The 24,489-nt window shown below is 36.6% G+C and overlaps 1 protein-coding gene across 1 annotated transcript; it reads right to left on the bottom strand.

Moving 5' to 3' along the window:
• Positions 1–22,798: 22,798 nt before the first annotated feature.
• mRpL33 (mitochondrial ribosomal protein L33) lies at positions 22,799–24,061 on the bottom strand. Its single transcript, XM_011060641.2, has 3 exons — positions 23,850–24,061; positions 23,540–23,643; positions 22,799–23,273 (listed from the first exon to the last, which is right to left on the bottom strand). Exons 1-3 carry the CDS (start codon positions 23,888–23,890, stop codon positions 23,224–23,226), a joined length of 195 nt encoding a protein of 64 aa, XP_011058943.1. The 5' UTR covers positions 23,891–24,061; the 3' UTR covers positions 22,799–23,223.
• Positions 24,062–24,489: the final 428 nt, after the last annotated feature.

Consider the following 24,489-nt stretch of genomic DNA (forward strand, 5'->3'; position numbering starts at 1 on the left):
TTCTTTCTATGCCTCCCACGCCTATTTCATCCGTTAGTACTTGCAACAATCCTCGGAGATCGCTGTGCATATACATATATTAGGTATATACGTGATGTTGACCTTATTCTTTTTAAGCAACGTCCAATCAGGCATCTTCATTTACTTTAAGTAGCCTCGGCAATGAGAAAAATGCTTTCTCTATGTGGAGTACGATGAATATCTCCCAAGTAAATAATGTATGAAACATTAGCCTATTCTATATATCTTATCGTCAACGGATTATAATTAATCTAATAATACGATTTTGCATTTATGTACGTAGTTGTTTCATATAGTTTAGCTCATTAACGCGCGTTGACGCCGATAATACAATATCAACTTGGTGATAAAACAACTACACGTTGTAATATAATATAATACAATGTGATATATTTTTTATCGGTATTCTCTCTCTCTCCCTCTCTCTCTCTCTCTCTCTCTCTCTCTCTCTCATAAAAATAAAAAGGAAACAAATTATGAAATTATCTCGATTTTATTCACGTTATATTATTCGCGTTAATGATCGTACACGATTCCCCCTATTATTCTCTTTTTACGAACTATATTATTTCGGAATAGTTTCGCGATGACAACTTACGTCCTCGATACGAACGATATATTGAATATCGTTTCACATGCTCACCACGTAGCCAACCCACAGGATCAGGATAGTTCTGAGAATCCTCCTTTATCGGACTCTATCGTGACCTTATATCACCTCTATATATATATATATATATATATATATATATATATATACACATATATAGATATATATAGGTATGTATGTATATATATATATATATATATATATAGAATTTTCAAGACGCACCCTTGCCACGTACCTTTCTTCATCCCGTGCTCTCTATTATTCGACGATATTAAAATTGTCTTCTATAATCGAGGGTGGCGGCGGCGTTGGTAGCTTGAATAATCCGCAGTCACCTCCTTAAGGTTTGATTCACACTATAAGGATGGTCACGTCCCGTTAATGCGCTATTTGCCAGCGGATAGAATATTTTCCAACCCTAAAGTCTCGGCGAAATCCAATAAAATGAAATATTCTATATTGCTTCTGAATTTGCTGTATCTTTAAGTTTTTCGTTTACGATTAAACGAAATTCTTCTTTTGAAATTTTTCCCATTTGGGAAAACTGACTAATCTTATACATTCGATTCTATATATTTATTGTCACAATTATTAGTTTTTATATAAATAATTCTCTATCTTCTATGTTGATTTATTAAACACATGGCTGTAATAATTGACATTGAAAAAATTATTATACTTTTTAATTTCACAATTTTGTAAAATTTTGATGTTTGAAATTATTCGAATTAACAGTTACTTTTGAAAAAAGAGTTACGAATCCTACAGTCAAACTTACAACACTTATAACTTTATGTATAAGGTTTATATATAAGGTATACAAATGTATATATATATATATATGTGTGTATGTATGTATGTATGTATTAATCCGGTATGGTATATACTCCGAGAGCGTGCGACCAAATATGCCGATTCACGGATCGGGCAATTTAATTTAATTTTTCGCCTCCCTCCTCTTCCTTTTAGCCACCGCACCGCCGCACCATCGCACCACCGCACCACCGCACCACCGCGCCCCTCTCGCGATCTCTTCTTTCGAAGGCTTCGCTTCGTGACCCTCGAGTCGTTGTCAATTGCAGGTCGACACCTTTGCCCCGTCGCGTGCGGCTAATCGCTTTAGAATTAACTGCACCCCTGCGCGTTTTCGAGGGGTAACTTACGATATTCAGGGATGACAGTGGCGCACCAACGTAATTGTGATTTTTAACATTCTACATTTTGTACTTTTCTTCATCTTTTATATAATTATCATTCATTGGACCGTTCGAAAGATGCAGATTCGCGCCAACGATCACATTAAATATAATATCGTCTCGTGTAGTGATTCAAATTCAAATTTTCAAGTCGCGACGTCTATTAGGTAGATCTCTATTATACAAAGTATTCCTGTACACTTTAACAAAGAATAGAATTTCTGCCATTCTGCGAAAAGTCATTCTGCGAAATAGTATGTAGTAATATTTACACCTATATGTCTCTATATGTACTATCTTATGTTTAAAATTATATTTATAACTTATAACACAGCACTGAGCGCGCGTTCCACAAAATTTTAATGATTGCCGTCAAATCAAAAGTATAAATACGCGCTTTGACATCGTAATGCGATCACACATATTTATTATGCGACGATGCAAAAGCGGAAACTGGGTTATGCTCTCGATCGTTCCAAGGAAATAACAAAAAATGAATGACATTGACGTTTAACCGGTCAGTCAGCCAGCCAGCCAGCCAGCCAGCCAGCCAGCCAGCCAGCCAGCCAGCCAGCCAGCCAGTCAGCCAGCCAGCCAGCGAATCAGCCAGCGAGTCAACCAGCGCCGAAATTTGCGTGACTGCCATTTGGTACAATTTTTTCGACGAAGTTAATGTTAATCAGTGGCAGACGTGACGTGGATCGAGGGTACTCGAGGGTACTGGATTTCATGTCCGGTCGCTGCCAGGCTGCCAGGCTCCTGGTGTGTGCGCGCCTGGCGAGCGTTGCGTATGCCATAAACGCGCTGCCTGCCATAAGTACTTTACGCGATGGCGATATACCTACCTACATCGATTATACTCGCGTGGCGCGACACGGTGACTCGCGTCCATTACAACGGGCTAGCGAAATCTCGCGATCGCGGGATCTCGTTTCGTACGGCCACTCGTGCGGCCGCGAACACCTACGTGGTATCAGCTATACAAACGAACACATGCGCACACGTTATTTCACAAATTATTTCGCATCGTTCATTTCAGAGCCAATGTCACATGCCATGACAGAGTGATATAAAAGTTCCCTGCTTTTTCAAGCTAGCCGTTTTGTTACCTTTGGAAAGTCGGCTAACGATAATATAACGCGATAAATAATGCTGAGAAATAATTGTAAATTTGTACACTTTTTTTTCATACGTTTTTTATCGATAGACGTCATTATTTTCTCTTTGCGCGGATTAGTATACCTATAGCTAAGAAAAGAACATTCAAATGACTTTTAAAAATGAATTGTTATTGTTTAGAAAAATACACGTTAAATGTGCTAATATAGATTCCATAGTATATAACTTTGAATTGTGTATAATTTAATTACTGTTTATATGTATGTATATATATATATAAAATAATGTAAAGCTATAACATTCTGTAGCAACAAAGTAAAAAATAAAAGAAAAGAAAATCCCACATTCGCGTAAATGCAGATACAAACCAATTTTCTGTTTTTTTTTTTTTTTTTTTTTGATTATGAATACTCCTTCCATTCTTTCTTTTCGGCTCTTATCCTTAATATGTGATCAAAAATGAAGAAACGATAGATATATTTTTTATGATGTGGTCGACCACGGCAGGTAGACCACGGCATTCATACGATTGAGGGTTGCCGCGGGTGAATCTCCGTTCGTAACGATTCTAGCGGATAACAAGAGAGATCGTTGCACAATGAGACCCGCATAAGAGGCATTAGAAATGCGTGTGTACACGTCGTGTGAGTTTCTATTCTACGTACACGCCAGTGGTTTTCACGATGTCGGTAGCACGTACGTATGTCTCGTATCGTACCTCGGAATATTCGAGATGAAAACATTGCGTTGCATACGTTATGTGTGTGATATCGTTCAATGAATTCTTCAAACGCGTGAAATGAACAGTGCGTCATAGAAAAACCTAACAAAATATTAATTTAATAAATTACCAATCAGCTTTTTATGACATAAACTATATATTCCTCTACGATACTTCCCATAAATAATATCTGTAAAAAATATCTATAAAAGAAGATAATATGTGTAGATTAGAATAAAAATATTAAGTAAATTATATATATAAATTGATCAAACAGCCACACAGGCGCTCTCTCTGAATAGAATTAAAATTATAAAGGTACCTAAGTTTGTGTGTGTTAGTCATAAATAAGATGACATATTTTTTTCAGTTTATTCGTTAGATGTTAGTTGGATGTTACAGTGACGTTTCCTATTTATATAAAGCGACGCGTCTGCACTGTCAATTGACCGAAAACTTCTTTTTCTTAACGAAAAGAAAGAAAAAAATCATCACCCTTCGGGACGACTCTTTAACGACGTAGAAACGCGCTCGTGCGTTCTTTCACGTATACTTTTTGAGATTGAGATCAGGCAAAATGCACACACGCTCTCGCACGTCTCCAGTTTGGAACCGCACTCTAAAACCGTTTATTCGATCGCATTTTACGCACAGCACTATATATATACCTATAAGTATAATAAATAAGAATGTTCGAGGAGCCTAGGCATTGTGCCCGATTGTTTTCGAATGGCCTCGTTGAAAACGACGAGATGTCGAGGTGATCGGCGGGGTGCCCGCCACGGGGCGTACACGCGTGCCTGCTTCTATCTCCCCTCATTTTCCCCTCTCCCTTCTTTTTCTTTCTTTCTTCTTTTTTCTTTCTTTTTTTTTTATTTCCGCAAAAGTCTCTTAAATACTCTTTTATGGCGGGCGGAGAAAGAAACTCAGCGGGAATTCCTCGGAAGCCAATCGGGAGCTGGATACTCGGTCACACAGTAATATGGTGCTCACCATCCGTGCACGAGTGGCGGCGAGCACTTACCGGATAGGCCTTCAGGCCTTCAGGCCTTCAGGCCTTCTTCTAGTAGGTCGCCCGTAAGACGGCACTTGGAGCATTCCGCCACAGGCTTTCCGGCCGATCAAGCAGCCGTGTTTCATCAGTATTATACTTATATCGTCGAGTCGCATATACTTGCGTATATTGATCTGGATCTCAGATCCTCTTGGATCTGAGAATTCATCGATCCCGCGATCTCAAAACCGACTCACGACTCAGCTCCGTCGGAGATACAATCACCGCGGCGATCCCTTCGCGACCTTGCACTTTGCTCTTACTCTATTCTTCTACAAATATTTCTTATTCTCCTTGTGCTTACAATTAGTATATGTATACTTACATTTATTGTTTTTATAGGACTTATAATTAATAATATTGGATATTTTAATGTAAAAGAGTAAGAGACACTTGCTTCTCTCTTTACAATTGTGACTAGCGATCGATAAAACCATTTCACCGTAGGAGTAGACATAAAAAAAGTATATGAGTAAAGTATTAGAAAATAATTTTCCACGCTACTAATTCGCTTTTCGTGCACTATGTGAAGTCTTGATTCAATTTGGAATAAATTAAATTTTCAACAGAAATAATGTTAATTACAGATTGTAAGTATAACCGATATTCATTGTTTAAAATTCCGATTATGTCATCATTTATGTCATCATCTCTATATTCCTTCTCTCGAAGACAAAAATGTATAAAAATAATTTTAAAAAAGTAGTAAGCTCTTAAATCACGAAATTTTTTTATAAAGCTTTTACTCCCTCCTTTCGAAGAATTGTATACGTTTTAATCACTGCACAACTCACACTCATACACGTTCTCGGTCGAGTACACGACCGAGTGATCTTAAAAAAACGTATTAACGTATATAGCACAGGCTGCAGAATATAATAATATTATCATAAGGCAGCGATAAAGAATAGGATGGCGAAAGAAAGAGAATCTATATAATCTAGCAACGAGGGGGCGCGATGCCATTTTTTTGCCTCTTCGAAGCGACGCGCGAGCACGATATGGGTGGGCAATGCTGTCACGTTGCACCACCCCAGGGTGCATTACTAAACGTAGAAGCTACGTAGAAGATATAACGGCTGTATGTGTACGCAACGACGTATACGGCCTTACGGTACGGTACTTGTGTCACCGCACCGGTACGCTGCAGACATTACGGGCGACCGTCAGTTTCTGCGGATGTTATTATCCCCGCAACGCCGCGGCGAAATCTTAAATGCGTCTGCCGGATATTGCCTCTTCGGCCGAGCCGATAAAAATTTCCATGCAAATTATCGCCAGTTACGCCCACTATTTGCCAGCTGCTCCTTATTCGCGAGATCTACTGTCTGCGCTACTTCAGCGTCGCCGCTTGCGACACGACGCGACGTGTTGCGCATGCTGCTCTTCTCTTTAAATTATTATTAAGATTGACTAGATTTAAAATCATATTAACCCACCACGTGTTAACTTCCTCCCCCTCCCTCTCTAAGGAGAATCTTATTTATTTTATGTATAAAATTTAAGAATCCTCTTTACACCAGTTAAAAGTTTATTAAGATGTTGGTACGTATAAAAATCTCGCATATATATAGAACGGACAACAGAAACGTTAAAATCTGTTCCCTGTCTCTTTCAATAATTTAATATATCTTGCGTGTTTTTAAAGAAACAAGAAAAAATAAACTTTGAACATATACATACATATGTAAATAATAGGTATGTAATAAATAGAGCAACAAAAATTTATTATTTAATAATTATTAACATCAAACAATAATAATAATAAAAATAATAATGATCGTAATAATAGCCGCAATTTTGCATGAATTATTTGTGAATGGAATTATTGGATGTTAAAAATAAAATAAAATAAAATAAAAGACAATTTTTATACGTATACATATTATGCTGACGGTATGTTATCAGATCGAACACTGTCGATAAATTAACCGAGATTTTTATAACCCACTGGACTATTGATGTCGAATGGCGAAATTTCAAATCCGCTTAAACTATAATAGAATGTCATTATTCGAACGTTATATATTATACACTGCATATACTCTATTATGTAGAGGTTATACCTTGTACATGGCCGGCAACGGCCAATCAGCCGAATCGCCCATTGTTTCCAACAAACACGCGAATGGGGTGTACCCCTAATCCTTGCCGGCTATCCAAAATCCATGATCGAAATATATCTCCTCTGTCAAACGCATGCGTACCTAGATCTGGCTACCCTTTCGTCCGACAAGGATTTTTACGGCTTTCGATCCTGTCAGAATGAAGGACGTGTCGCATGCGGACTTGCCATCAGAATCTTTATTGCGCCCGTAACCGCATTTCGAGTCGTGGAATAAATCAATCGTAATCGCGTTCACTCCACGTAATCATATTTAAATCGTTCGCGTTCGAATCCACCGCGAGATATTTTAATATTTTTACTTACGTTTGTATTTATTTCGTTAATACCAATCGTCCAAGTTGTATTCAAAACCAATACAATAGTAATGATAAATGGAGAATTATTACATTTATTAATATAATTTATCACAATTTTGATATTACTGAAAAGCGATGTTTTTTTTTTTGTAAATGTATATAATATTAAATTGATAATATTTTGAAATTCGATTCATTCTTTTTTTTATTTATTTTTTTTTGTTTTTTTAGAAAAACTGAAACTTGTTGTAATCTTGTAAATCTTCAAGTATACACGTAGGTGTTAACTTTTTCTATTCTAATGATACAATAAAGAATCAAAGGCATATTCAGAGATTGAAGAACCATTTAAATTGAATCATTTATTTTGAAAATTATATGAATCATGGAAAGATTTTCGACTTGTAGTTCACCCGATCTCGAAGTAAATAATTTGTTACTCCGATATGTTATAGATAATTTTAGAAGGTTAATACGGTTAATATAAAAATTATATAAACTCCTTTTAACGATCAGCGCTCAACGATCGCGCACATTCATGCAAGATTTATAAATCATTCGAAATCTAAAATCGAATTCGCAACCGATTTATCGGCCGTCAAGATGTTATTAATCGTGGTTAAGGGTGAACGTCGACTCGTTCTTATATGATGTTTCACGGTTGAATTTTCGCCCTTCAACCCCTTCGACAGTCGCAGGGTCACGTGCTGGCGTCGATGGGTAGAAGTATCGTCCCCGTGGCCGGTAACGTGGGATTAGCCTAGCCAATAATTTTGCGGGGTTGAATTTGTTTGATATACTATATCCATTGTGCGATCCACAGAAAGAGGCTTCCCACTCTCTATTGTGACCGCTGGAAGCTCGAATGGGACGGGGGAAGAGAGAATGATTGAGAGAGAGAGAGAGAGAGAGAGAGAGAGAGAGAGAGAGAGAAGAAGAAGATGACTGGGATGAAGAGAGGAGAGGACGGTGCGAGGCCAGCAGAAGGGTGGTTTCACCAGACTCACAAGTGGCAGCTTTTAATCTCTTCCAGGAATAAACTCGACTTGGCCCGCTGAATTGTGCCTCGTTACCAACGGTTTAATTGCTTGTTAATGGACAATTCAAGTGTTTTGCGATAAAATATATCGATGATGACCGTATATAACAAGCGAGATATCTCAAGGTAACCAACTTGGTCGTCTCGCGATAATTTCGTCTACCCAGCTCCTATACTTTTGCAATAGTGAGGAAATAAAATCGTGTTACACGTTACTTTTCAGTACTACTTTTATCAAAGATCTAGTTATTTAGTTTTTTTTTTTTTTCGATAAACGCGATGCAAAGTGTTTTGAGGTAATATGTATACTTTGACACATAATTTCGTGAGAGTATAAATTTACTTTTCATTTATCATAATTATGAAACTTGAAACACTGCTTATTCTATAGAAAACTTATTTCTACTATTATGTGAATCATCAAAACAAATGTGAGAGGTTGCAATTATAAATGAATCTTCTGTGAACTGCCAAGGTATGTACATTTAATGATTGTGTTGCGAAATGTGCATTTTTCAGAGAGATGGTAAGATAAGAAAAATCTCTCAATCGCGAGAGATGTACCTAAGGCGACGGCACTAAATAAAGGAGTAAACACGCAGTGGGCGGCCGGTGCTAATTGGTCGATCAATCTTCATTAGAAAACGGCTTAATTACAGTACAAGTCCCGTCCTTGGAGTCTGCGCACCTCGCCGCGTCTCCACCTCTTTCTTCGCGGTACCTGAAAGTTTAATAATTCCGAAACCTTCGCGAGGTATAAATCACAGAAGGTCCTCCTCGCACCGCTATCCTCTCCTTCTGCCTCTCCTCGCCGTTACGACCATAATTTGAAAAACTTTCGAGAGAACAAAAGTGAGGACTTTTGTTCCAAGTTTTAGTTCTCTCTGTTCCCGCTTCTTTCTCTCTCTCTCTCTCTCTCTCTCTCTCTCTCTCTCTCCTCCCCTCCTCCCTCCCCTTTTCATCTTTCCTCTCTTCGGCAAGGGTTCTGTTTGCGGAGCGACGCCCCGACAGTGTTTTGTGCGCTTTGTCTCTCTTCCTGTTAGGTATATAATGCCGTAACTGCCTGGACCATCTCTCCTCTCGTGGCCTCCTTCTTCTTTCTATCTTCAACCACCAAAAGGTTGAGACCTCTTTAACCTTCTCCTTCTCACCCCCGCGTACTCCACATCATTCTTCATTTTATATATATATATATATTTTTTTTCCGTCTTGCTCGATGCGCTCGAGGGTAAACGTAGATTATAAAATGCGCGAGGATGCAAAATATTGAAACTTGCGGCCTTTTGAAGCGATAAGCGAGGATGTGTATGGTACGAAACTATCCACGCGAGCGTAATAAGAGATAAGTCGTAACAAACAGTCCTTTCTGGATTTTTCGGTCGCGCGGATATACACAAATCATTGTTCATGCGTTGTTATGCATTTGGATACGATCAATCAAAATTTAATGGAGCATGTTTCGATTAATTTTAAAGCTTAGTCACATATAGAGTGGGGCTAGTTTTGAACATAGAGACAAATTGCAAAAAAGTGCAAATATCTAATATATATGAATAAAAACAGAGATTACTGCGTTTAATACAATAATGAACATGCAACGTTTTAAAGCAACTCTTATTATTCTATGATAATAGTATGAAGAATAATTTGAAAAAAACGTGTACAATGTATACAACTAGTCTACTCTGAGTCATAAAATTTTATAAATTATGTACTTTAGAATTCACACTATGCAAGGAAGAGAATTCCAGCGAGTGAGAGAGAGAGAGAGAGAGAGAGAGAGAGAGAGAGAGAGAGAGGGAGAACGCGTAAATTTTTTATTCAATTTATTATACATTACTCATCTTGTCAAAGGCTAATTAATAAAAACGAAAAATAAAGTGAATTTAAAAAAAACTTTTTTCCATACTTGTCATGCCTTAAAAATATAAAAGATCGTCCATCATCTTTTATGAGAAAAGTAAATTTTTTTTATCTGAGCAATCGAGCCATCAGTGGTAGTTTCCGACTTGTCGCCTTCACGTCAGTTTTCCTTTGGCAGGTGTACACACGATATAAAAGGGATGTTAAACGTCATGCGAATTACGAGAAGCAAGAAGGAAGAAGAAAGGGAGAGGCGCGGTGGAGCCTGATGACACGTACGGGAAGACACGTAAAATAGAGGACGTCGATCTCTCGTTTTAGCCGCGAACCGTAGGAAGACACGTAGAATGGACGTTGTCGATATTCACTTTTCACGAACGACACGTACGTATAAGTTACGGTGATGTGAGGCGGATCCATTAGACTATGCAATTGTCCACGTACCGCGGCATTGTCAGCCGCCATGGAGATTTCTATTCAGAAATCGCGGAAGTCCCCGGGACGCATTGACGAGAGATGGAGGATGATCGAGGACCGCTCTTGTTGCGAGAAGGAAAGAGATACGGTAGAGAGAGAGGAATACGTGTGATGGGAGGGCAGCGAGGAAAAATGAGGAAGATGGAGAGAAAGAGAGAGAGAGATATAGTGAGTGAGGGGGAGGGGAGGGAGCGAGAGGGGGGAAGGAAGGGAAAAAGAGTGAGTGAGGAAGAGAGGAAAACAGAGCTTGGTAGGAAACAGTACAACTCTATTTATTAGAATGAACCGTGTCATATACAATTTACATGAAGATATCTAAAACGAGAGATTTTTATATGACGATCGCTCAAGCATCATGTCCACATGTATTCAATAATAATTCTTGATATTGCGAGAAGAGCAAAATAAAGATACGACGACGTGAATGGAACATTTTCAAACTTTTCCTTTACTTTAAATCATATTTCATTCGCTTAATATCCTTGTGTTGTTGAATGTAAATGTGCAGCATTCTATAGAGATTCTACGAGAGGATTACGACCTTTTCTTTGGTATTATATTTAACATCGATATTTTTTTTACCTTAACTTAGCTAGCTATATCTATCGCTTAGCTATCTGCAACCAGAAAATATGGTTTCTCATTTATGATGATTCTGTTGTATCCATATTTGAATAAACATTGCAATCAATTATACTTTAAGCGTTATGCAATTTTTATATTTTGTCGAAATACACACACACACACATATTATGATGAAAAATATCGCATATGTTTTTATGAGCCAAAATATCTATCAAGATGCTCTAAACTGAGCCCCTCTCCTCCCCCCCCCCCCTCTCACTCTTTTTCTTTGTCATACATTTTTTTAAATATTTCAAGTATCTTCAACCATCTTTTTCCATTTATATTTCTCTCTTATAATATACATAATTAGAGCCTGGTATTTTTTGTAAATATTTTATTAAAAACCTTATACATTAAATCATTCCTTCATTTTGTAATATATGTATATTCTGTATGCTGCGTGTGGCAATTAAGTTCGATGAATGTCATCCAATTAATATACAAATAATCATTATTGTCCTTCAAGGTAATCTCCCCTAGAGACAATACACTAATTCTGACAACATTTGTATAGTTTATGAAAACTCTGTGAAAAGACATCTTTATAGCCTAAAGTCTTGTTGTCACATGGTTTTAATATTCGTAAATGTTTGTAAATCGAGTCCTTTTCATCGCTTTATTTTTCAGTTTAGGAAATAAAAAGAAATCTGCGGGCATGAAGGGAATAAGGAGAGTAATTCAAAACGGTAATGCAACGTTCGACTCAAGAATTGCCGTACACTTTTTGAATCAGAAACTCAGGTAGAACACGAAGTCATAATTATTAGCGTTTTTCATTGGTAGAACTAGTACGCACTCAGTACACTTTAAAATCATTGTACACAAATCAATATAAAGATCGATGTATGTTTAATAAAAATATAGAAACGAATTAAACCGCGAGATATTTAATACATTTTATTGTGCTGTTTGATGAAATACACATTGGATATTTTCTCAATTGAGATATCTCTACTTTTACATTTAGATTAGAATAGTGTGCGACAGTTTGCATCGAGTGCGCACAATAATTCTGCCAATGAAAAACGCTGCAAGTCATAATGGTATCATGACGTGTCATTTGATACTTAAAAGTAAACTTAAAAAATGAATTTAACAAATCAGATCATGATGACTACTCTTATGATATTATGACTTCTGTATTTTATCTAGGGATATGTGACAAGACTTATGGTTCCTGAGCTGTTATCACAGCCAAATTGAATCGTGATGTCAGAAGCGAAAAATGACACGTTAATTTTTATTACGTGCCACATGACAAAAGCTATCCTTGTGTCCTTGTTCTCCCTGATAGTCGGTAAACAATCGTAAAAAGTAATAAAAGGCAAGTAAAATGCCTTTATTCAATACACAATGTGGCTGTGGTGACTACTCAGGAGCCTTAAGGCAGCGTGGAAAGATGATACTTTGTCAAATATCAATTATAGGAATTATTTTTGAGACTATTTCAAACCGATATCTTTTGTAAAAAATCGTTCCTTTTTCACCTAAAAGGCAAACGACTTTTAGCATACCGATACGCATATCGTCTATCCCTAGTCAGTGCTCAAAAGTATATGTATATTGGCGTCTATTATTCTTTCCACAAATATATGTTTATACATATCAATACTTGTGAATAAAAAGTAATATTTTATTAATATATCTTTGTCTGTAGTTTGATTAGCATAAAGCAACAGTCGCAAAGACAAATGCATGTAAGTATGTACCTATATAGCTTCGATCTCTTTGAATGAAACTATGCGCCTTACGGGACAGAGAGGAAGACAGAAAGACAGAGAGAGAGAGAGAAATAAAGGGGATCCGGCAGGAAAGAAAGAAAAATCTCGAATTTCTTCGAGGCGGTTGTTCCGCGGCTGCGACTACCGTTGTCTTTCAGACTCTCGAGTTTCCACCCGGACGTCGTTCTCACCACGCCCCTCAATTTGCCTTGCGCTACAAACTTGGCGATCGATTATACCCCGATTACGGTGTAACGAGATATCGCGCGCGGTTTCCGAATACGGTGGCACACACGATGATGACGCTGACCCGGGGCATTGTCGAGCGCGGCCCTCTTCTCCACGGGGATCATGCGTGTGCGTGGGTAATATTTATACGTGACATATATATATATATATATATATATATATATATATGTATATGTACATGTGTACAAAACACACCGCAAGGACTGGCCGCGGTCGCGTAATAATTATCCGGAAGGCCTCGCATTCATTCTGAATTACACAATGTGTCGCGTCTACCATTGTGATCTCCGCTGATTGACAGAGAAAGGATACGGAGAAACGAGCATAAAAGGCACAAAAGACGCTCAGCTCGGCTCGGTTCGGCGTATCATGTCAGCCTCGAAGAACGCAACCTCGAATTGCGATGGGTAACAACATTAATACGCCGCGCCACGTCGCTTCCAAGATGTATGTACGTGTAACTGTAAGCGCGTTATGTTTTTCTCTTCTTCCTTCTATACTTTCGCTGTTAACTGTCATCTTTGACAGTTCAAAATCTGCGGTTATTCGACCAAACTGTAACCTGTAACTCGTTCTCGTTTGTATGTATGTAAATACACAACCTGTGTGCAGATTGCGGAATCCGCCCGTACTACCGCATGTTACCGCGGGTTACCGGATTAATTCTTTGACGACGACTTTTTTTGTGTTTTGTGATTTGCAAAATTCAAAAATTATTAAAATTATTACTATACGTGTTTTTTACGTTTACTTTTTTTTGATAAATTTAAAATTTAAAAGGTAACAATAACTACCAGCTATACTATCGCAAAACGCGAGAACGAACTCTTTCAGGTGGAGCTAAATCTTGAAAGAACAGGATCGAATTAAGCGCACGTACAACTTTCCTTCGAGATGCCTCAAGTGTGGCTTTGCTTGATCCGTATTTTCTTGTAGAATGTAGAATCGAAGGATAGCTGGTGATCGGATTCGATCGATGAAAAGGTTCCATGATCATGTCCGTGTTCGTAGAGGGATATGCGATCTTTTATATAAGATACAAGTGCTATTTAGTTATGTTGCGCTTTCACGTTCACGAATTCTAAACTAGTCATTGTCCTCACGTTATTATTTGGAAAATGGTGGATCGGATAACGATATATATCCCACACTCCACGAGAACATTATACTCTCCTCGAGACCAATCGTGTTGAAACAACCATTCGATCTCTTTGCAAACACTGCACTCTTTGGGTTATATTGATGATTTATTAATTTTCGCGAATATTTAATTATTGATATCAAATTGAATGATCGCATGCGACAACGGTACAACAAGATTTATTAAAATATATATAACTATATATAACTTATATAAGAAGATTAATTAAAAAAAGATTGAATCTTTTATTCTGAAAATTAAGTTTTTTTTTCTAACAATAAGTTAAGTTGTTCAGAAAATGTGAATTCATCAAATATATGTATACATGTGATGGATGTTTATGTTCATTATACAAATATTTTATAAAATTAATTAAGCTTGGTTAGAGTTGTGTAAAAAGAAGATTAACTGGTGTAGCTAAATAAGAAAGAATTAAGTTCCGGAAATATGAAGTTTCCGTAATAAAGATTTGGTTTTAATAAAATATTAATTATATGGTTATAATTAAGAAAAATATTACTAAAAGAGTATAGCGTCTAATCTCTATAATTATACAATATTTTGACTAAAGAAATATAACTTGAAAAAATTGAAAATATATATAGCACTTTTCGTTATCAATCATTTTAATGAATTTCATAATATCCGAGAGAATACTCATTTTCAGGAAGTCGATGTCAATGGCTCGAATGATTCTATAAAAAAAATCATTTATAATGTAATCATTTGCTCCGATCTAAATTCATTCTTTTCGGACAAACAGCACGTTTTGCGCTTGTCGAGTTTCATCGGTCACAAGTACGCGAGAAGATTAATGATAACAGATGGAAGGGAATTCTTTTCGTATGAGTCCCAGTCGCGTTGGGGATATCGCTTCCTCGTTTTAGGCTGCATCGGCCGACTACGAATTACTGGCTAGAAAACTCTTTGACGATGATGCACCTTTCACCATAATGCGTAATCGGCTCGGTATATTATTTATACAGGTAATAATATGCCGTATGTGCGTGCATGCTGATTGTAGAATAACAAAGGACGAAAGAAAGAAGAAGGGTTTCGTTAGCCCTACATTTTTAATGTGTGTCCAGGTGGGCTCGGGACCATCGCGCTTCACTAAATTATTTCATATCTTGCACTCGTTCAATCTTGATATACCTACCTACCGAATATAATCGACGCACTCACGGATGTTTATCTGCGAGCTTATTGTACCTTGGACCATTGTCAATTTGAATCTCTTTACGATCGTACTTCCCCCCCCCCCTCTCTCTCTCTCTGTAATTAACAACTTTTAACAAGAGCATCGGCCTTTTCAATGTTAAAAACGCATAAGATTTGAAGAATGAACTGATCACACAGAATATAGACAGTTTCATTGTTATGAAAAAATAACGTTTTCTTTGAATTTTTGAAAAATTGATCAGGTGCAATCCAACAATGGAAGCATCATGTGTGTAACACCGCATTTCAATTAGACTCCACATAAGCTCGTGAAACAGGTAATTGAACGGTCGCCATTATCGCCGTTTACAGAGGAGGAGGAAACGGCCTCCGTGGCCTCCCATAATCCGAGTGCGATCTTTATCGTCAAATTCTGTAGCGGGGGCCGCATCGGTGCCTCGATTGCGCAATCAAGATGGCATCGAGAAAGGCATCTCTCGCCTTCAACTCAAACTACCAACAAGTATTTCAATATCCGCTCCAATATATTCCCATCGACCCTATAAACGTGTGTGCAGTTATATTGAATTCCCTCTCTCTCACACATCTGAACACACGCACACACACACACACGTACACCCCCCCCCCCCGCATACACACACACATCTGCACTCTTTCTCCCTCTCTTTCTTTATCGGCTTCTCGCTCCATCTCTCTTTTGCCTCTTTCTCTTCGCTTTCCCATCACTCTTTTCCTCATCCCAATCCACATCATTCTCGTTTCTTTGCTACACAAGCGTGATGCGAGTATGCATAAACACTGAACAGACATATTCTCACAGTGGCGAATACAAACAGTGGCGAAAGTCTGCACGAAGGTGTTTTTGTCTCGGCCGAAACCGCACATTCGTTTACACGTTTTGTAATCCCTTGTAAAAGATTTTGCGATGCTGCGCGCCAAGATTCTTCTTCCTGCAAAGGGTTATACGTCGAAACATTTATAACGTCGTTTGGATGACGTATTAATAAGGCTGTATTGATGATAAACACAATGACGCGCGTGCCTTTATATGGCCTTACGAATACTCAACTTTTTCCTTTCGAAGATAGGTAGTAATCATGATACGCGTGCGATGATGACATAGGCATTGCAGATTTCACTACTACAAAACAGAATTCTTTTTTTAATCAATATTGGAAACAGCAATTAACCGAAACTTGTAGCAAAATATATTATTAAAAATGTATTTTGTCTACGTAGGTATTTTATAAACAAAAAATGTTCGTAACAACATTCAGAGATGTTGGAAGGGGATTCGTCAAGTTATAAGTATATCTTTAAATTGTAATATTTTCACGGTGCACAATAATGTGGGTAAAAACGAGTAATGGGTGAGCAAGCGGCAAGAGAGGAGGGAAGGAGAAGAAAGGAAAGAGAAGGGAAAGAAAGGAAAGAGAAAGAAGAGTGAGAAGGCTGAAGAAAGTAAGAGAGGAGGGGGGAGGGAGGAAGGAAGGAAGGAAGGAAGGAAGGAAGGAAGGAAGGAAGGAAGGAAGGAAGCGCGAGGTATGCAGGGAAAGATAGAATTCTTTGGGAGCGATATACCATACCGCAGTACCGCACCGCGGCGAACGGAAAATGCAATTCGTGGCGGGCGCGGCGTTGGTAGCGGTGGCGAGTCTCAGCCTCGGTCGACAGATAGATAGAGTCAAGATTCAATTAGCTCTAGCTGTCAGCTGCATGATACTCGTCGATTCAATACACCTTGTCGCGCTCGTGTGTGCCTTGGCTTACTGCTACGTGTATGCGCGTATATATGTGAGATTACGTACGTGCGTGTGTGTGTATACGTGTACACACCCATATACGTATATGTATGTGCCGCGCCCTCGTTTATACGCCTCTGCGTCAACGCACGCGGAAAACTGCGCAAACCGGGCAAACCAACAACTTTTCTCTGGAACCAAGAACGGCAAGAACTTATTGAATATCGCGAGTCATCGCGACATTATTTCCTTTTTCAACGGAAGGGATAAAATTTAATCTTGCCATTTCTTTAGAGCGACCGCGTAAACTTATATATATATATATATAAATTTCCACGTATGGGAAAAGAAGAAATGAGAGAATACGAGGCAATATATTGAATTCGAGACTTTACAACAAATGCGATTTCTGTTTCAAAGAATAAAAAAATGTTAAAATTTTTAACGCGTGACTTTGCGATAGACATATGTAATTTTCAAAAATCAACAACTAACAGAGGGAGTCAATTGCTAAACATCTTTGCTCAAATGAATAATTTCGTATCTAAATATATAAACAATAAACGTTTCGATCTTTTAACAAAAAGTCATTTCTATTAGGTGTTGGAATTAATTCGTAGCGTTTTACAAGTGATGGGAAGTACTTTCATTAATGTATTTTTTAATGCTCATGTGAAATAAATAACATTCTTTCATTAAAAACGCTACGAATTAATTCCAACACCTAATAGTATTACAATTGTAATACTGAAGATGACTTTTGTTAATTGATGATTGTTGATTGAATTTTTAAATTTTTATCATTGAGTAATAGTGACACATAAGTTTAAATATATTTTAAAAGGACTTGTTTCAGAGCTAAAATACCTATATATTTTTTACATCATTTATCGATGAATATGATGATTTGATACTTGTAACGTCACAAATTAATCTTGTGATTCAATTCCGAGGAATACAGTCCCGATTAACAAGCTTCTCATACAAACTTTCTCGAGACACGCACTATTTCTCCCTCGCTCCTTCTCCATCCACCTACCTACCTACCCACCTACCTACCTACCTACCTACCTACCTACCTATCTACCCTCAATTGAATTAATTGAAATGATTCGGCCGGATTCCGATCTGATTCGAACGTCGCCGCGCGTTTCGAATTCATGAAAGAACGCGGAACGGAGATAGAGGGAGGGGGGGAGGTAGAGGGTGAAAGGCGATGAAAGGGGGGGAGGCTAGTGTGCGTGTAGATGATGTAGGTATCACTTGTCCGGGGGCCAGAGCGATACCAGCCATTTTCAATTTATTTCAAGTACCTTTTCGTGGCGGAGAAAAGAAGGGTGCCGTGCCACCACCGCACCGCCACCGCCACCGGCGCGGCGTCGCGTCACCCGCGTCGCCCGCGTCGCCCGCGTCTACCCCGACCGACCCGATCCGATCCGACCCGACCATCCGACGGCCCCGATGCGGTGCAGAGAGATACCATCTCCATCTTACTGATCTTACATCTTATACCATCGCGACCGACACTGATATTATATATCGACGCCTTAGTCGTAGAAAGTGCTACATCGAAAAAAAACGTGAAGAAAGGTTTCTATCAAGAAATGAATGCAAAGCGGTCTATTTCGCGTGAAACGTGAAGACCGGTTTATGTCGAAAACGCATACGAAATACGAAGTTATACCAAGGAAATAAGAAGAACGGTTCAAGTCACATAAAATTAGAACGGTCTATATATATAGATAGTGCAATACTAGTCACTACTCATAAATTACACAAATTTAGTTACAGAAAATTAAATAATATACGAATAAAATGAGTGCGAGAAACAGGATTGAAAATCAAGACGATTCCTATTCTGTCATAGCACTATAAAATTTATGAGAAGAAAATATATTGCGCTATACCTCTTCTTTAATTTCATACTACTTGAACTGACTTGAACCGTTCTTCTCATTTTCTCGATATAAACCGTACTTCGTATGCGTTCCGACATAGGCCGATCTTCACGCCTTATACGAAATAGACCGCTTTTCATTCATGATTCATTTCTTGACATAAACCTTTCTTCATGTTTTTCTTGATATAGCCTTCTACGACTCAGGCGTCGATATTCTTAGCGTCTGAGCACAAGAATTATCGTAACACTTACTTAGAGATTTTAATTGTAGAAGTGTCTCCAAGAAACGGCAATAAATCGTACGTCAAACGCCAAAGCTTGTGCGTTACTTACGTCTACAATTTAAGTCTCTAAGTAAGTGTTACGACAATTCTTGTGCTCAGATCCTTATACGTATGATCTTATATCCCTACGCGCGGATTAAATTATTATACCTCTTTGCTCTTGTTGGCAGTGACTATATCCCAGACTTAGCCTCAAATAAATTATTAATTAATTCACGCTCTCTCTCTGTTCAAAATTTTTAAGTGTATTTAATTATTGAAATAGTAAACATTTAATTCTATAAATTATAAATTGACAATATACTGCTGTAATTGCTTTCTATAGTCAACGGAAATATCACATATACAGGAAACAGTTTTAAACACTTCTGAGTTACAATAAATACATATATCCGATATCATATGTCTTCTTTCATTCGTACAGATTAGTCGACTTAAAGTCGCTTGCGTCACTAATTATTAAGTTATTTCGCAGATTATTACAGCTTAATAGTCGCGATGATGAGCTCATCATGTCCGTCGGAAAAAAAGGACGATCAAAATGTAAATCGCGATAACGCCATTCTGCTGTTCACGCACACGCTCTCTTGAAGTAATAGAATAACACGGATATAACTAAATTTTGAACAATTGTGAAAGCCCTAAAAATTAAAGCCCGAGATTTCTAAAAACCCTAGATCGAACTCGGTTTAAATTATATATTCTAATAGTTCTTCCAATAAAATGTTTCAATAGATGCGAGCGTACAAGATATTACAATGCTGTATTTATAAGCTTGACGTTGAAACATTCGTCGCTTCTTTCGCAAATAACACAGAAGAGTGAATAACTTTAGTAAACTTTATTGAAACTATCGTAGAACCAATATGATTTAATATATTAAAAAATTCGACTTTACTCTTGCATATTTACTCTAAACTATAACTTTTTAATTTCCTTTTTAGTTGTTACAAGCCTTCCTCTTTTTTTATGATTAAGATCATGGCGGATAAATAAAACGGAAGCCACTGCACTCTCGAAAAATATTGAACTTGGCCGCCCTTACGCAGGGTGGGCGCCGCGCCGCGCCGAAGAGAAGAGAAGAGCGGCAGTTAAGGGGAGGAGAGCAATGACGAATAGAAATGCGCGAGAGAGTTGTAAAAAATAACGCAGTTAATTAGCAGTGAGGCCACTTTAGCGAGCTCGCGCACACTGTTAACAAGCGCGGAGAATAACTCGTGCGGACGCAAAAAGAAAAAACACCCTTGAATGCACGAGGCAACTGAAACTGACTGAAACGCTCCCGGAAAAAGCGACCAGACTCCTTCCGCATCTGTTTACACTTGTCTCTTTCCCGCTTTCTCTTCTCTTACGATTCCCCACAAATTCTCTACTGGCATTTTTCGTGTTGAAAAACAAATCTTTTTCTCTTTTTCTTATTGTTAGCATCACGAATTACAGTGGATTACTCCACTTGCAAAGCGAGAATTTTATGTAGTAAGTGCAAGTTAATCAAATGCATATTGATAACTGAATTGTCGCGCGATTTCCAACAAATGACTGAATAAACTCGCATTCTTGGAATTCTGTATCTTGAAACGAGGTAAACATTACAAAAGTGAGCGAATTTACTAGAATACCGAATAATTTCATTGGTCAACACACATAGTAAATTTGCTCACTTTTGTAATTTTCACTTTGTTTGAAGATATAGAATCGATTCTCTCATGTATTTGTATAAATGATATAATTAAAATAACTTTCTTTTATATATATATTTGATTTGAATGAATTTTATTAATTTAGAGGTCAATCGTCCTCTTACACATGATACCAAAAGTTGACAATTAATATTATTATATTTGCTAAAAATTAATCTGCGAGATACAAAATTGACGTGACGTTTCAAAATGTGCATGTTGAAAGATTTGTTTTGTATTCTTTTTGGCTTGTCGCGCGGCTAAAATGCTTGTCTCACGATTGTAGGTTTGCGTGCGTGCATATCCAGCAAGAAATATTTTCTTCAGAGAGAGAGAGAGAGAGAGAGAGAGAGAGAGATATGGAAAAAAGTAGTGAAGATTTCGACCTTCACGAGCTGTCACACGCACAATCGCGAAAGATAAAGACGATTCTCTTTCCAGGATATAATCTCTTCTGCGGTCTCCCCCCTTTCCTGTGGACAATGATCTGGGCTAAGGAGAAATTGAATTTGTAACATCAGTAAACTGCGCGACTTTGCCGTTGCTCCCTCAATCAAAACTGAGTGAAAAACAGGAAGGGAATGAAGATGAGAGAGAGAGAGAGAATAAGTAGTGAGACAAGTCTCCAACATCTCAGAAAAGTCTAAGCGAGTGAGAGATGAAGAGAAAGAAAGAGAGAGAGGGCGGATCGTGTTTCACGCCTGGCGGATCTTGAACCGTTTGAAACCCAGGTGGAAATAATACAACTTTGTGTTCCTTGTTAAGGATCAAAGGAAATCTACCCCCAATCTCGATGTCGAGACTCTTGGCTGGTCTCTCGCCGATTCTCCGTTTGCCTCTCTTTCGCTTTCTGTCCTTTCGACATGACCGAATGAAACTTAGACAAAACATTTGTTCACCAAGCATTTTATTTTATTTGATAACTTTCAATAATGTTACGTAAAATGAGATTATCTATGTGATGAAAGCTTCTTTGCCTTTTTTTTTTATAAATTCATCAAATTATAATCTTAAACTGAATGCATTCGAACGTCAAATCATTATGATATGAAACAGCTAATTAAATCAAAGTTGGATGTTTCAAATATTATCATTACCTACATATTTATTAAATAAATTCATTTCAGACATGATTGTGCGCCAATAACTTTCCAACTTTCCAACACAATTAATCTGAAATACTAATAATCCTTCCTAAATTGTATTAAATTAGAAAAATCTGTAAAGAATTTATTGCAAAAAATATTGTTTTAATATAATACAGATTTAAGGAAGCTACTTTGAAGTCAACGCGGTAAGAGATGTGCACAATCTACACTTATATAATCATTAATAGTATAATGTGTATTAAAAGATGTTAGTTTGAACGTTTAGCCATCTTCAGCAACTACATAATATATTAATATATTAACAAAGAATATCTTCTATCCAGTTGAAAAGTGAGATAAAAGGTATTCTTTATTAATATATTATGTATTTGCTGAGAATGGCTAAAACCGATAACCGAAATTATGAACAATATTATATATTTTACAATGATTAGGTGTCCTATTTTATGTATATTCTTTATTCTAAATTCAATATTGTTTCAGCTAGGAATTAAACCTGGAACTTCCCGACTTTCCAGGGAAAGAGAGGGAGGATGTCAAATCAGTATATATTTGGAATTATAGTCAATAACTAATTACAAATCTGTAAATAATAAGACAAAATTGTACTTTTATATAATAAAGTCAAACAAGAGCAATATTTTATCATATGATTTTTTTCATTTATTTACAGTCATTTATATTACATTATCAGTGTATGCTTGATATTTTCTGTTTATTATATTTATTACTGCTTACATCATATATTTATATAAGATAACTATATTTTCATAATAGATTAGACATAGAGACATATCATGTTATTATTATTATATTGTGTGTTACACACTTTGGGATATTATATTTGAATATAATAAATAAAAATCAGACTGAATGTTACACTGTACTTGAGACAATAAATTTTTTGCATGTTATCCTCCACATAGAAATTTTTCAAGTAGTATTGTATTAGGTACGCAACTAAGTTCTCGCTGTTATTTTGATGGCATTTCCATCAAAATAACAGCGAGAACTTAGTTGCGCACCTAATATAATATTTGTTAAGTATACTATAATAGTTGTAAATTATAAGCTACATAATTTTCTCTTTTCTTTGTATAACGTGACCTTTCGAACTGCAAAAAGAAATCATAAATTAGTTTCAAGTATCAAATAATATCTCATAATGTACATTCTAATGTATACTGTAATTACTATTTATTAAAAATTATATATATTATTATTAAAGAAAAATATAATATATGCAATGTTTTATAAAATATATTGAACATTTGTATACACATAACATACAATTATTTTATTCAATTATGTTCTTTCCTTTATTATTATTGTAATTAACGTACATAATCTTATATGTACGTGTGTATAAATAATTACTTACTATAAGGATCAAAGGATCTAAATTCTAATTTATCAGCTAATCTGTCTCTGATGCGCACTAACTGATGACCGGTTACAACACTTTGTGTAAGGACTAAGACACGCCTATAATGAGATCAAAATTAATAATAAATATTTTTTAATCGTTAACATATTATGTCCAATTAACACTTAGTAAATCAATTTTTTTCATAAAATATGAATTATGGCATATATTTTATATTATTCCCACTAAAAATTGGCATTTTTCGTGAATATACACGAATTCTAACCTTAAATTTTTGTTCGGTTTTATTAATGGTTTTACTTACTTGCTCTTTGCCTTTCTCAACAGTATGTTTGTTAGGAACATGATATTTCAAAAATTTCTTTCAGTGCAACTTTAAAACTACGTGCAGTATACTGTGAATAAATGTCATGAGATTACAGTAAATACAACAATACAATTGATTCGTTCAACTTGAAAGAAAAGGTTAGAAATCGTCCAAGTGTACGCGCGCGCACACGCACATCCATATATATGTGCATATTCGCTGACACCAGCTGGACATTTTCATAAACGTCCAGCTGTCGTAAAGTTATCGCAAGATATTAGCGCATATAATAAATCTTTCTTAACAATTACAGACAATATAGCAATCTTTCATCGTTTTTTGTACTTGTTGGTAAAGAAACACACACACACTTTTTTATTCATACACATATATCCATATTTGTTTAATTTAAAAGTTGTAATAAATAAGCATAAATTAAAAAGATCATAAAAATAAACTATATAAAAACAGTGGAAACAACTTAAAATGTATCAAAATTTTCAAAAGATGAAATTAGATATGATATATTATCAATTAACAAATATTTGATATTAATTTCGCAAACTACTGTATAAATATAATTTTTATTAAGTTTTAAATGTGAAATTAATAAACGTATTTAAATAAATCTGTATGA

This window comes from Acromyrmex echinatior, chromosome 5 (genome assembly GCF_024713525.1).
Source record: "Acromyrmex echinatior isolate Ae372 chromosome 5, ASM2471352v2, whole genome shotgun sequence".
In the NCBI taxonomy this organism is placed as follows: domain Eukaryota; kingdom Metazoa; phylum Arthropoda; class Insecta; order Hymenoptera; family Formicidae; genus Acromyrmex; species Acromyrmex echinatior.

Coding starts and splice junctions, on each gene's coding strand:
- mRpL33 (XM_011060641.2), bottom strand. CDS start 23,890: ATGTTCCTAACAAACATACTGTTGAGAAAGGCAAAGAGCAA. Junction 23,644..23,849: donor TTGAGAAAGGCAAAGAGCAA/GTAAGTAAAACC, acceptor ATCTCATTATAG/GCGTGTCTTAGTCCTTACAC. Junction 23,274..23,539: donor TAGATCCTTTGATCCTTATA/GTAAGTAATTAT, acceptor TTCTTTTTGCAG/TTCGAAAGGTCACGTTATAC.